The sequence below is a fragment of the Sinocyclocheilus rhinocerous genome, unplaced genomic scaffold, assembly GCF_001515625.1.
Source record: "Sinocyclocheilus rhinocerous isolate Xijiao unplaced genomic scaffold, SAMN03320098_v1.1 scaffold229, whole genome shotgun sequence".
Classification (NCBI taxonomy): Eukaryota; Metazoa; Chordata; class Actinopteri; order Cypriniformes; family Cyprinidae; genus Sinocyclocheilus; species Sinocyclocheilus rhinocerous.
This window is the reverse complement of record NW_015635757.1, coordinates 767,802-783,058: the sequence shown is the minus strand read 5'-3', so window position 1 is coordinate 783,058 and position 15,257 is coordinate 767,802. Positions and strand designations below refer to the sequence as shown.

Here is a 15,257-nt window from a genome sequence, read left to right as displayed (position 1 = left end):
CAATCTGACCTAATGACATCATTATCACATGGCACAGCTGATAGGTTCTCTCCTGTATCGGTAGCCAATGAGCTCGCTGCTCAACATTCAAATATATGACTAGTGCTTGCTGTAGCAGTTGCAGCATGCTTCAGACACACTCCACCCTCCTTCCCCAGCTCCACCTGTATAGATCTGCTACGTGGTGATCATGTATGGTATATGGGGGTTATTTCATGTATGTTATATGTGCAGCAGCAGTATTTCTTACATGCTCACAGCAGCATGTTGTGGTTGTATTGGCAGTAGCAAGTCTCAGTACTTGCAGCAGCAGTGTTGCAGTAGGGGTGTGCAATATATATAATCTGCGATAATATCGTAGTTGTTGTTTTAACTATGTGCTATTTGACATTATTGAGTATTTTGCAAAAACCATTCAAAACACCTACAGAGAGCATGCATACATTACTTGAAATCTAGACAAGTGCGAGTGCGCATTTTGTGCATTCTTTCACTGCATGATTCAGTCTATTGAAATACATTTAGAATGTTAAAATGTACAAATTCAAGACATGGGGCTGAAAATGTCCATGATTACAAATGTGATATAGATTTTTTTTTACAACAGTTCAATAAACAAGAAGTTCATTAAGAGACTTACATTTTAGACACCATATTGTCTAAATTATTAGACACCTCTATTTCGCCAACAAAAATAATTCCAAACACAGCCACAGCACTGTTTTGCGTCTCTGAACAACATGACAGTGTTTTGTTCCTGAATGAAACAACCGCTTAAATGATTCGGTTCAATCGCAATGACTCACTCATTAACAAAAATAATTCCAAACACAGCCACAGCACTGTTTTGCGTCTCTGAACAACATGACAGTGTTTTGTTCCTGAATGAAACAACCGCTTAAATGATTCGGTTCAATCGCAATGACTCACTCATTAACAGTGACTTGCTGCCACCTACTGGCGGGTTTAGTTTGATATTTACATTATATTTTTATTATTTAAATAATTTCAAAAATAAATATTCTACGTTTTATGTTAATATATATATAAACATTATTTATGCATTTGTAACTGCAGGTTAAAGCATTCATGTCCTGCATTAAACAGTGTGTAAATACATCTAAATGCCACTTTAGATGCAGCGTCTGTTTCCTCCGCATTGCAAAGATGAATTTTGTTGATACTGATTTCATTTGCTTGGTAACAGCCCAAATGTCTTATTATTCAAATTCACTGATTAAATGTAAGAATTTGATTCAAAAGATAATGCACGTTTTATAAAGGTAAAATGCTCATAAAATGTAAAAATCTATTTAAACTTGAAAAGATTCCACAAAAAAGATTTGGATACTGGAAAATATTAATTTCTATCAGTGTGAACTGACCACAACACAGAATAGGAAGAATATCAAAAACTTTAGGAGTCAGCTGTCTACAGCAGTCCTTAAGATACCAGCACAATAACACACATAGCAAAATATCGTCTAATTATCATTATCGATAAAATCACAGAAAATATCGAGATATTTTTTTTTGTCAATATCGCACACCCCTACGTTACAGAACCAGACCATTATAGAAGTGCAGAGGACGGATTCAATGACTGCAGAGTAGAACTGTTTCAGCAGCTCCTGTGGAAGGTTGAACTTCATCAGCTGGCAAAGGAAGAACAACCTCTGCTGGGCCTTCTTGACAATGGAGTCTATGTGAGTGTCCCACTTCAGGTCCTGAGAGATGGTGGTTGTAAAAAACGGAGCGAGTTTCACGGTGCTACGCAAACTGACGCTTAATGGCACTCTTCACCCGTCAGAAACTCTCTGTGTCCCATTTATGGATGCCAAAGGGCAGCTACAGTGGTGCCAAGGAAACTGAATGACTCTACTGTTGTTACAGTGCTGTTCATGATGGTGAGTGGGGGAGTGCAGGGGGGTTCCTCCTGAAATCCACAATCATCTCCACTGTTTTGAGCATGTTCAGCTCCAGGTTGTTAAGACAGCACCAGACAGCCTTAAACCTCCTGTCTGTAAGCAGACTCATCACCATCCTGTATGATTCCAATAAGTGTGGTGTCATCTGTGAACTTCAAGAGCTTGACAGAGGGGTCTTTAGAGGTGCAGTCGTTGGTGTACAGGGAGAAGAGCAGTGGGGAGAGAACACATCCCTGGGGGGCGCCAGTGCTGATGGTGCGGGTGCTGGATGAGAATTTTCCCAGCCTTACCAGCTGCTGCCTGTCTGTCTTTTCTTTGGGATGGGGATGATGGTGAAGCGTTTGAAGCAGGAAGGGACTTCACACAGCTCCAGTGATTTGTTGAAGATCTGTGTGAAGATGGGAGCCAGCTGGTCAGCACAGGTTTTCAGACAGGCTGGTGTATCACCGTCTGGTGCTTTCTTTCTCTTCTGTTTCTGGAAGACCTGACACACATCCTTTTCACAGACCTGAAGTGCAGGAGGAGGGAGAGGGGGTTGCTGGAGGTCTTAATGGATCCATGAAGGTCAACATGGGTGTGAGACAGGGTTTTTCAAACCTGGAATAAAACTCATTCAAATCGTCAGCCAGTTGATTCTCCACAGTGCTGGGGGATGGTCTTGTGAATTGTGAAATATGGTATGTACCGGACCCATTTTTATTTAATATGTCACAGCAGATTTTTTCAAGTCAGGACCTATACAATATTCTCGGTTGTTCCATACCCCGTGCAATACCTCCTATGTTCAATAAACAATGCTAATTTAAAAAAAAAAAGCAATTATCCATAAAATCATATATTTATAACATCAACATAAACATACATTTTTAAAAAAGAAGACAAAATGCTTCCCATAGTTTTGCTTTTGTGGTTAAAGCCTGTGTCACGTTCTTGTGTGGCGAGTTATTGTCGTTATTGTTTTTAATTGTCCAATATTTTCATTATTACATTGTTTAATATCATATTGATTAACACACTTCAGAGTTTCCTTTAAAGGTACATTCTTTATTTTTTTTACGCAATTGTGGTAGTGTGCTTGATCACCTCTTGATGTCTCATCTAAAATCTGGGTCCCACAACAAAACCAGAATCACTGCTCTAGGGTGTTTTCTGTTGGGTTCAGTGTGGAAGTGAATGTCAGGGTGTTGCCCCATTGTATCAGACTTTTCAAGACAATTGTTCAACAACAATTCAAGAGCCTCCCTAAAACTCATTGCAGAGATGTAAAATGCAAAGATGTTGTACTGGTATTAAAATAAAATGGGTGTAATATTGTGTCCATCATTCACATACCAAATACAGTATGATACAATAGCTAATTCTGCTCTGGAATAAATGCCACAATCATACGAGCTTTAGGCCTGAAGGTGAGATTTGAGTTCCTTTTCACATTATAATTGTTGTATAAGTTCGTTTTTACTTATGTTACTTATGCTAATTTAGGGAGCTTTTGAGGGGGTTCTCAATTCTTTGACTTTTGGGTACAAGATTAGGGCACAATGAGAAATTTGTTAGCTATTTAAAAAAAAAGCATAATCAGTTTCCAGTAAATACAATAAATGGATTTTAACTCACCTCATCCCTGACAGGCTTAGCCCTATTCTTGAACTCTGCAGAGTTTGAATAATTGAGTGCATTTATAAATCTGTCAAAAGAGTGAAACTCCAGATCTGTTAGCACCTCAGGTACTATTTTTGAAGTAGTTGCTGTGGAAGATGTAGATACTGTAGATGTTGTAGACTCTATAGATGCTGTAGAAGCTGTAGACTCTATAGATGCTGTAGATGTTGTAGATGTTATATAAGCTGTAGACTCTGAGCTTTAGACTCTGTAGAAGTAGACTCTGTAGATGTTGTAGAAGATGTAGAGACTGTAGACTCTGTAGATGCTGTAGACTCTGTAGATGCTGTAGACTCTGTAGAAACTGTAAACCCTGTAGAAGCTGTAGATTCTGTAGATGCTGTAGATGTTGTAGAAGCTGTACAAACTGTAGATTCTGTAGATGTTATAGAAGCTGTAGACTCTGTAGATGCTGTAGAAACTGTAGACCCTGTAGAAGCTGTAGATTCTGTAGATGCTGTAGATGTTGTAGAAGCTGTACAAACTGTAGATTCTGTAGATGTTATAGAAGCTGTAGACTCTGTAGATGCTGTAGAAACTGTAGACACTGTCAACTCTGTAGACTCTGTAGATGCTGTCGACTCTGTAGATGCTGTAGAAGCTGTAGACTCTGTAGATGCTGTAGACACTGTCAACTCTGTAGATGCTGTAGAAGCTGTACACACTGTCAACTCTGTAGACTCTGTAGATGCTGTCTACTCTGTAGATGCTGTAGAAGCTGTAGACTCTGTAGATGCTGTAGAAGCTGTAGACTCTGTAGATGCTGTAGAAGCTGTAGACTCTGTAGATGCTGTAGAAGCTGTCGACTCTGTAGATGCTGTAGACTTTGTAGAGGCTGTAGACTGAACAGATGTGGATGACACTGTAGAAGCTATAGACACTCTAGAATCTGTAGAAGCTGTAGAGCCTGTAGAAGCTGTAGACTCTGTAATTGCTGTAGAAACTGTAGACTCTGTAGATCATGGGCGTAACTTGTGGGGGGGCCAGGGGGGCCTGGCCCCCCCATAGCGATTAAAGAAGTTTACTAAATATTTATTTATAACGTTGTTTCTATGAAGTAAAAATGCATGTAATGTAGTTAATAATACATGTAAAAGTTAATACGTAAAAGTTAATACATTTTAAATTGTTATTGTAAGTAAATTAATAAATCAAAACAAACTTAACGTCTCCCTCAATCTCATTTGCGTAAGAATTGTCACGTGACGAATCTGCATTTTGGTGGATAATAGACTTAACGGTAATGCTTGCCTGTTGTGTGGAATAAAATGATGTCCTGCGTTTTTAACAACATACACGAACTGCAGAGAAATCTGGAGACAACGAAAAACTCAGATGAAGATATTAATGCCGTGCTTAATGATTCCGGACCCGGACAATCAGATAAAGGTGATCCACAGGACGCAGCAGGTTTAGCCGCACACTACTTTTATGCCGACCATTTACATACAAATGTTATTTAATTTTCACAGACCACAACCTTTAAATAGATTTTAGAATATAAACTGTTTATCGTCTATTCAATAAGACTAAATAAAAAGTGTGCGCCTCATTGTGCATTAACTTGAATCAAGCCCAACAAATGTCTGTTTTAAAAACAGAGGATGAGTAATTCACTCCTTGATTTGCTTAATAAAAGCCTCCTTTGAGATCGTTTTGACAGACATGTTTATTGTGCATTTTAAACATGTTTATTGCTAAGTTTAGTGTGGCAAAAGAAAGAAAAGAAGATCTGAATCAGCTATGATCGGCGCATCACTAATTAAAATACTAAGTAAAAGGCCTCAAATTTGAAGTACAATCTGGGATGTCTTTTTCTATCAATTCTTCAATAGGTAGATCTTGTCTTTCATAAAGGCCGAGGTCAGGGATCTTGGGCCTAAAAAGGTTGGTGACCACTGATCTACAACTACAGCAATAACCAACAGCAGCAGCAATTCAGCAGCAGCAGCAGTGTAGCAGATCTATTCCGCCAAGACAAAATACATTAACATTGTCATATTCATCACCATGCTAAAATCTTCAGAGAGTTGTCATGATTAAAATATTTTTATTTAATTAAAATAAAATATTACATTGCAATGTTAGAAATTATTAGATAAAAAAAGAAAAAAGAAAAAGAAGCATGACCAGTATTTAACCTCAAAACAGTTAAACAGCAATTACAATGTTTACATTTGAAAACATACATTTGGAAATGCATGAGGAAAAAGATCTACTTCTCCCTCCCAGAACAGCCTGCTGTTAAACAAATATCTGCAATTATATTCTTGAGGAACAATACATCATCAAACTTATCTTTATATTACTCTATACCATTATTTCAGAGTGTGCTGCAATGGGAAGAATGTTGTACCTGTATACCATGTAATAATAATAAATACATTTGTTGTTTAATTGTTTGTTATAGCGTTTATTATTGAAGTTTCATATTTGTTTGATATATGTTTAAGGGATCTATAGGAAAAGCCTTAATAGTTTAGACATAATAATGAGGCATGTTGCTTGGAGCAGACTGGATTCAATCTTTAATCCATGTGAAGCTATAGTTGCTGTGGTAGCTGCAGGAGTGACAGTGGTAGCTGAAGCTGTAATAAAAAACATAAGCAAATTAGCTAGATATCTCTATAAACCTATAGTTATAGATAGGTTACAGGAATAGAAGACTATAAAGCTACTGAGTAATAGAGTTTACCTGAACCATTGACTGAAATTGATTGAGGAATTATGTTCAATAGATTGACATCTGCGTTTTCCACTGCTGTCAAGAGGGTGTTCGAAATCTCTTCAACAGATGGGATAGTTTGATTTAAGCTGAAAGCTAGTTGTGTTGATGTGATGATTGACCCTCGTCTAGAATATATAAATGTTGAAATTAATGTTACTTTTAAAATTTCAGTTTATTGCAAGTTTTTTTTCTCTCTCTCTTTCAAACACACACACACACACACACACACACACACAGCATGCATAAAATGAGCAACATTTCAATATGCTGCATTTACCTGAATCCTAGGACAATCACTCTGAGGAAGTTAGCATACTTGATTTTGTAGATGGGCTCAAGCTGGAACAAATAACAAATAATTACGGACATCACTTAAAACAGGGTAATCTAGGTTAAGTGTTTGTTACATAATTGTCTCTTCTATTAATTAAATGTTTAAAAGTCAAGAAAAGTATCATCAATGTGCTTCAGTAAATATAATAAATGGATTTTTAACTCACCTCATCTTTGACAAGCTTAGACCTGTCCTTGAATTCCTCAGTGCTGCTATTGCTGAGTGCATCTATAAATGTGTCCAAAGAACGAAACTCCAGATCTGTTAGCACCACAGGTACTGTTTGTGCAGTAGTTGCTGTAGAAGTTGTAGATGTTGTAGAGACCGTAGGTGCTGTAGAAGCTGTAGACTGAGCAGATGTGGATGACACTGTAGAAGCTATAGAAGCTGTAGAAGCTATAGAATCTGTAGATGATGTAGAGGCTGTAGACTGAGCAGATGTGGATGACACTGTAGAAGCTGTAGACAATGTAGAAGCTGTAGAAGCTGTAGGCTCTGCAGATGCTGTAGAAGCTGTAGACTTTGTAGAAACTGTAGACTCTGTAGATGTTGTAGACTCTGTTGATGCTACTGTAGATGCTGTAAACTGAGTAGATGTGGATGACACTGTAGAAGCTGTAGACGCTGTAGAGACTGTAGAAGGAATGACTGTTGTAGCACTAGTGGTGGATGTGTCAGCAGCTGGTGAAGAGGAACTGACTGAAGTCAAAGTAGAAGTTGATGATTGTACCACTGTTGTGGTTATTGCTTCACTGCTGGTGGATGTTCCAGTAATAGATGTTGGGGCTGTGGATGAACCTGTTGGTGTTGTGAATGTTTCAGCTGTGCTAACAGCTGTACTATGAGAAGCAGCTGAAGAGGGATTAGTCAAAGAGGACTGTGTGGTTTGAGATGCTGTGGCAGTGACTGGTGCACTAATGGTGGATGACTCAGTAAGAGTTGTTGTGACAGAGAAAGAACTTGTTGGGGTTGAAGTTGTTGGTATTGTGCATGGACTGTCATTTGGACAAAGTATAGTTGAGGGCATCGCGGTTGTTGTAGCTGTTGTGGAAGATTCAGCTGTTGTAACACTAGTTTGTGGTGCTGTTGTGGTTACTCTTGCAGTAGTGGTGGATGATTCAGCAAGAGTAGTGGTTGTTAAGGGCGCTGCTGTTGTTGTAGCTGTTGTGGAAGATTCAGTTGTTGTAACAGTAGTTTCTGGTCCTGTTGTGGTAACTCCTGTAGTAGTGGTGGATGATTCAGTAACAGTTGTAGTGGTTGTTGAGGGCACCGCTGTTGTGGAGGATTCAGTTGTTGTAACACTAGTTTGTGGTGCTGTTGTGGTAACTCCTGCAGTAGTGGTGGATGATTCAGTAACAGTTGTAGCGGTTGTTGAGGGACCTGCTGTTGTTGTAGCTGTTGTGGAAGATTCAGTTGTTGTAACAGTAGTTTCTGGTCCTGTTGTGGTAACTCCTGTAGTAGTGGTGGATGATTCAGTAACAGTTGTAGTGGTTGTTGAGGGCACCGCTGTTGTGGAGGATTCAGTTGTTGTAACACTAGTTTGTGGTGCTGTTGTGGTAACTCCTGCAGTAGTGGTCGATGATTCAGTAACAGTTGTAGTGCTTGTTGAGGGTGCTGCTGTTGTTGTAGCTGTTGTGGAAGATTCAGTTGTTGTAACAGTAGTTTGTGGTGCTGTTGCGGTTACTCCTGCAGTAGTGGTGGATGATTCAGTAACAGTTGTAATGGTTGTTGAGGGTGCTGCTGTTGTTGTAACTGTTGTAGAAGATTCAGCTGTTGTAACACTAGTTTGTGGTGCTGTTGTGGTTACTCCTGCAGTAGTGGTCGATGATTCAGTAACAGTTGTAGTGCTTGTTGAGGGCACCGCTGTTGTTGTAGCTGTTGTGGAAGATTCAGTTGTTGTAACACTAGTTTGTGGTGCTGTTGTGGTAACTCCTGCAGTAGTGGTGGATGATTCAGTAACAGTTGTAGTGGTTGTTGAGGGCGCTGCTGTTGTTGTGGATGCTGTAGAAGATTCAGTTGTTGTAACACTAGTTTGTGGTGCTGTTGTGGTAACTCCTGCAGTAGTAGTGGATGTTTCAGCAGGAGCTGTAGTGGTTGTTGAAGACGTCGTTGTAGCTGTGGGTGTTGCGAAGGGGTCGGTTGTACTAACAGATGATGGTGATGATGTTGAATCTGTTGTGGAGTTTGTTGTACTTTGGGATTGGACTGTTGCTAGAGAAGACAAAAAGTTGGTGTGCTGTTAAAGTTATATATTTTAAACATGTATATATTACGTTTAAGTCAATTGGAGAATTGTTGTTGTTGTTTTGTACAATTTGTTTTACATTTGATTCACCTACCAATGAAAATGCACATTATAATAAAAGCTTTTCCCTCCATTCTGGAAAGAGTCCAGTGGTTATAATAAGAGTCTGCAAAGCAAGCTGCATTGTTTATCCTTTTGATCTTTCATTCAAAAAAATCACAAAATTCTAACCTATCATTGTAAAACAATTGAAAGTGGGGGGAAATCTCATTGTGAAATGAATGCTTTCTCAAGTTCACGTTGGCCAGTATTATTGGCACCCAATTATTGAAAAATCTTTTTCCCAAGATAACAGCTTTTTCTCCTGTAACAGAGTTTTCTCCTATAATGCCTGAAGAGTTTGGAGAACACCTGATAAGAGATCAGAGACCATTCCTTCGTACAGAATCTCTCCAGATCCTACAGATTCCCAGCTCCATGTTGGTGCTTCTTCTCTTCAGTTCACCACACTCATTTTCTATAGGGTTCAGGTCAGAGGACTGGGACATGGCAGAAGCTTAATTTTGTGCTCAGTGATCTATTTTTGTATCGATTTTGATGTTTGTTTTGGATTATTGTCCTGATGGAAGATTTAACCACGACCCATTATAAGATTTCTAACAGAGGCAGTCAGGTTTTGATTTGTTTTATCTGTTGGTATTTGATAGAATCCATGATGCCATGCATGAACAAAATGTCCAGGACCTCCAGCAGAAAAACATTAAAGGCCCACAAAATTAAAGATTCAGCAGTATATTTAACCGTGGGCATGGGGTACTTTTTATCCCTGTTTGTACTAAACCCATCTGGTGGGTTTTCTGCCAAAAAGCTCTTTTTTAGTTTCATCTGACCAAAGAAGCCAGTGCTATTTGAAGTTCCAGTTGTGTCTGACAACTGAATATGCTTTTTGGATGAGTGAGGAGAATTTTTCTTGAAACACTCCTGAACAACATGTAGTGATTTTTTAGGCTTTCTGACCCCAAGACTCAACTAAACGCTGCAATTCTCCATCTGTGATCCTTGGAGATTCTTTCGCTACTCAAACTTGCCTCCTCACTGTGCATTAGGACAGTATAGACACACATCCTCTTCCAGGCAGATTTGTAACATCTTTAGTTAATTGGAACCTCTTCATTATTGCCCCGATGGTGGAAATGGGGATTTTCAATGCTTTGGCTCTTTTCTTACAGCCACTTTCTATTTTGTGAAGCTCAACAATCTTGTTCTGCACATCAGAACTATATTCATTGGTTTTACTCCTTGTGATGAAAGATTAAGGGAATTTGGCCTTTGTGTTCCTCATATTTATAATCCTGTGGAGCAGGAAGTCATGGCTGGACGATTTCATGTTCCTAGTCACCCTGGTGTGCTAAAAATGTAAATATGAATGGGATTATACTTCAGAGATGTTTTACTCGTAAGAATTTCTATAGGAGTGCCAATAATTGTGGCAAACATGCATTGAAGAAAAACTTAAATTTTCTCCCCACTTTCAAATGTTTTACTTCAATGAAAGGTTAGACATTTTGCAAATTTTCTGAATGAAAGATCAAAAAGATCAAGGAAGCAGATTTATTTGGACAGCCGCCTTTGCTCATATTTACCAAGGGTAAGAGTACCAAATTTAGTGGAGGGCACTGTGTAAGCCTCCTATCCCAAGGCTACATTTATTTAATAAATGTACAAAAATACAGAAAAACAATAATTTTGTAAAATATTAATAGCTGGCTTCTATTTGTGTGTCACATGATTCTTCAAAAGCATAGAAGACTTCTTTCAAAAACATGAACAAACTGAATTATTCCAAACATTTGACCAGTATTATATAATAATGTAATAATAAAGCAAAACATTCATATATATATATATATATATATATAAACAACCACTGCATCCAACAGATGTCAGATGTTACCAGCATCAGATGTGGAAGAGAATAAAATAAACTTTACAAACATTATTTTCATGGTTTCAGTAGTACCATGCAAACACTTGCACTCTTGATTTAACAGTTATCTACTCTGTCTGAAAAAAAATGTATACACTAATACTATTTTATTATGACTCCTTAATATTAAACACAAATGGTTCAGTAAACAAATAGACATCTAGATAAATGATTACTTATTATAAATGTTCCGACTACATTCATTTCATATAAAATGCATTTAACAGTAACAGAACACAGAGACTACTACAAAAATGACAAAAATTGTTACATTTTATCACATTACTACATTATGTGAAATTAAATTAGTAATCCCTTGATTATTATGCCCGATATGCAATATTTTCAGCAATTAAACTATACTTTATAATATTAATATAATGAAGACAAATATATTTAGTTAAATAAAGTGCTCTTACCAGTCCTTTAGCAGATATATTATGCTGAACACGTTGATCGGTAATCCGCTGTTGTCTCAGTGATCCAATAGTTATTCTATGCTTCAGTTCTTCCACTTCTCTTTAATCGCCCGTGACGCTGCCTCTTAAATACCACTTAGTGACGTCCTGACTTGTGGTTTGTTACTTCACTGATATGCAAACACCGTGACGATATTTTTTCGTAAATCTTTTGTATTGTGCCCGTCTAAAGTGTCTGGAGTGCGCAACAATTTATTATAGGCTTATTTATAGAAACTGTTAAGTAACTTGATAAAGCCATATAGTTGCACATTTTAATTTATAAGCGTATGCCATTCTCATACCATGATTATGTTTTCATTTCAATCAGACATTGTTTTAAATGTATCCAAAATATAAAAAGCGATTTTTTTTTTTGAGGGGACATAATTTGTTTTAATTTTTTTATTTCTTGATATAAATGGAATTGCATTAGCAGTTTATACAAAAACAACATCAAACTCAGAGATTCCCATGAGTTTAATAATTGATCAGCACGTGATCTTTTTATGGATCCTATACATCTACTGATCACGATTACCGCACATGTGAGATGTCAAAAGGGACCAACACAAAAGACACTAGGTTTACCTATGCATTCTTCACATACTGGCACTTATTTTCACTGGCTTCCTTGACGTTTTTGAGAAAGTTTGCCCTCACTAATGAAGCATCACTAGCCCAATACTCAACAACTGAACTCGTAGTGCCGAGACACGCATATTTAGTAGCTATATAGAATGTTTCACATAGTTGCTTTTCTGCCGATAAGTATCGCGGGACTCATTGTAAATTAGAAATAGAGAGAGAGAACCCTTTCTAAATTGCTTCTTTTTTTTTTTTGCTTCAGTTCTTCCACTTCTCTTTAATCGCCCGTGACGCTGCCTCTTAAATACCACTTAGTGACGTCCTGACTTGTGGTTTGTTACTTCACTGATATGCAAACACCGTGACGATATTTTTTCGTAAATCTTTTGTATTGTGCCCGTCTAAAGTGTCTGGAGTGCGCAACAATTTATTATAGGCTTATTTATAGAAACTGTTAAGTAACTTGATAAAGCCATATAGTTGCACATTTTAATTTATAAGCGTATGCCATTCTCATACCATGATTATGTTTTCATTTCAATCAGACATTGTTTTAAATGTATCCAAAATATAAAAAGCGATTTTTTTTTTTGAGGGGACATAATTTGTTTTAATTTTTTTATTTCTTGATATAAATGGAATTGCATTAGCAGTTTATACAAAAACAACATCAAACTCAGAGATTCCCATGAGTTTAATAATTGATCAGCACGTGATCTTTTTATGGATCCTATACATCTACTGATCACGATTACCGCACATGTGAGATGTCAAAAGGGACCAACACAAAAGACACTAGGTTTACCTATGCATTCTTCACATACTGGCACTTATTTTCACTGGCTTCCTTGACGTTTTTGAGAAAGTTTGCCCTCACTAATGAAGCATCACTAGCCCAATACTCAACAACTGAACTCGTAGTGCCGAGACACGCATATTTAGTAGCTATATAGAATGTTTCACATAGTTGCTTTTCTGCCGATAAGTATCGCGGGACTCATTGTAAATTAGAAATAGAGAGAGAGATCCCTTTCTAAATTGCTTCTTTTTTTTTGTTGTAAAAATTGATGTAGCCAAGCCATTTCTAATAATTATATATATATATATATATATATATATATATTATTCAGGCGGACAATATGTTTTAATTATCTGCATAACAATATTTGAAATAAAAGGATAATAACACGTGTTTTGTTTGGTTAGAAAAAATGTTTTCACAAAAGTAAAAATAAATAAAAATAAAAATCAGTGGAACTTCTGAAGCTTTAATGGTTGATGTCTATTACTGGTGTGTGCTTACATCACGTAATTTGTTTTCAGTTGCGACCTATTGTCTATATGGTTTTATTTCGTTAAAATCGTTAGGGCTATTGGACATTTCAGAAAAAAATCAGTGAGCTTACAAATTTCAAGAAAATTATAGTTGTATTTATATTATATTATACTTTATTAAAAAGACAATTATTCTTTTGAAAGAATCTTCTTGAAATGTGTTTGGTTATAATAAGAAAAAACAATATATTTTTTAATATATATATTTCATAATCAGAAACAACGTTTGTTGAAACGGCGAGACGCCAGTATACAGCTAGTAAGTGGGCTATAATAATAGCATAAGTACAGTCATTGTATTTTAAGTGCCATCTTTGATAATCAAGTCAAGTGAAGTAGTTGCCATTCCTCGCATTACAGTCAAGTCTAAGAAATGAATCCTTGGGTGTGTTACAGGTGAACACCCATCACTTTATTTCCAGAAATTGTACAGTGATGCTTAAGATGTTACACATCATTTATTACCTTTTTATTATTATTTTTTTTTTATTAATTTATTTTTTTGTGTAGTACATTTTCACAGAAAAGGCTATTCAGTTTAAATGTAGTGAAACTGTAGCAAAGAAATCCATGTGGGGTCAAATTTGCCTTGTAGAGAGAATTAAAAATTTAAATAATCAGATTCTTGAAAACAGAACACCCCTTAGTAAAGTATTTCAAATCAAATTTCCCCATCTGGCTTCAAATCTTCAAAAATGTCAATACTAGGCTATTAGTTCGCCTCGTGATAGCCTACTTCTAATCTCAGTAAAAATTAGCGCACTACTATTATAGGTATTGTCACTAGGCTATATTAAAAATAACAATAATAATAATAATAATATCAAACTTAATGATCAGGACACTTGTATATTTAATCTGCATCTCAAATTTTTTCCATCAAATTTCACGTTTTGCTTCTCCAACCAACACGTACACACGTACACTTAAATGTAGTGAAACTGTAGCAAAGAAATCCATGTGGGGTCAAATTTGCCTTGTAGAGAGAATTAAAAATTTAAATAATCAGATTCTTGAAAACAGAACACCCCTTAGTAAAGTATTTCAAATCAAATTTCCCCATCTGGCTTCAAATCTTCAAAAATGTCAATACTAGGCTATTAGTTCGCCTCGTGATAGCCTACTTCTAATCTCAGTAAAAATTAGTGCACTACTATTATAGGTATTGTCACTAGGCTATATTAAAAACAACAATAATAATAATAATATCAAACTTAATGATCAGGACACTTGTATATTTAATCTGCATCTCACATTTTTTCGATCAAATTTCACGTTTTGCTTCTCCCATCAACACGTACACGCGTACACGGCTCGATTGACAGGGAGCGCTCTCTACTGGCGAAATTGGCACAGTGCAAGTGGACTTGGAAAACGGAAAAAACAAATGAAGAAAAGAAAACAACTATTATTGCTAAGCAGCAATGAAGGAACATTCACAATGAAACACTCTTTCTAGATTAGATTTTTCTGAAGAAAATGTATCATTGCAAATATTCTGTGCAAATGTGCTACACTCTCAGACAAAAAAGGTACAAAAAGCTGTCACTTGGATGATAACTTTTTTCTACCTTATTTACCACTAAAGGGTGCATATTAGTACCTTAAAAGTACATATTAGTACCTAAAGTGTACATATTATTACCCAATTGGTATATATTAGTACTTTTTAAAAAAAGAGAGTACCACACTAGTGACAGATTTTGAACCTTTTTGGTCTCTTGTGTACCTGCACTGTAAAAAAAATTCCGTAAAATTTACGTAGAAAACCGGCAGCTGTGGTTGCCGGAATTGTACCGTAAAAAATACGGTAGCAACGTTTTAGGTTTTACGGTTGTAACTTAAATTTACAGTTAAATACCGTAATTTCATGAACTGATAAAATGTTATTATATACCAACCTATTGAAGTACTAAAATCTGTTTTGTACCTTTGTAATACACTGATAACCACCAAACGCAGGTGGTGATGAGAAAGTCACATGATAAACCAAAG

At 36.6% G+C, this 15,257-nt stretch overlaps 1 protein-coding gene across 1 annotated transcript in view; it reads right to left on the bottom strand.

Moving 5' to 3' along the window:
* Positions 1–3,788: 3,788 nt before the first annotated feature.
* LOC107747443 (mucin-22-like) overlaps positions 3,789–15,257 on the bottom strand; it is a 21,398-nt gene continuing 9,929 nt past the window's right edge. Inside the window, exons 9-15 of the mRNA XM_016561944.1 lie at positions 8,989–9,060; positions 6,816–8,860; positions 6,593–6,654; positions 6,283–6,440; positions 4,298–4,539; positions 4,107–4,222; positions 3,789–4,044 (exon numbers count right to left, since the gene is read on the bottom strand). Of these exons, the coding sequence (XP_016417430.1) occupies positions 3,789–4,044; positions 4,107–4,222; positions 4,298–4,539; positions 6,283–6,440; positions 6,593–6,654; positions 6,816–8,860; positions 8,989–9,060 (2,951 nt within the window). The remainder of the gene's footprint in view (positions 4,045–4,106; positions 4,223–4,297; positions 4,540–6,282; positions 6,441–6,592; positions 6,655–6,815; positions 8,861–8,988; positions 9,061–15,257) is intronic.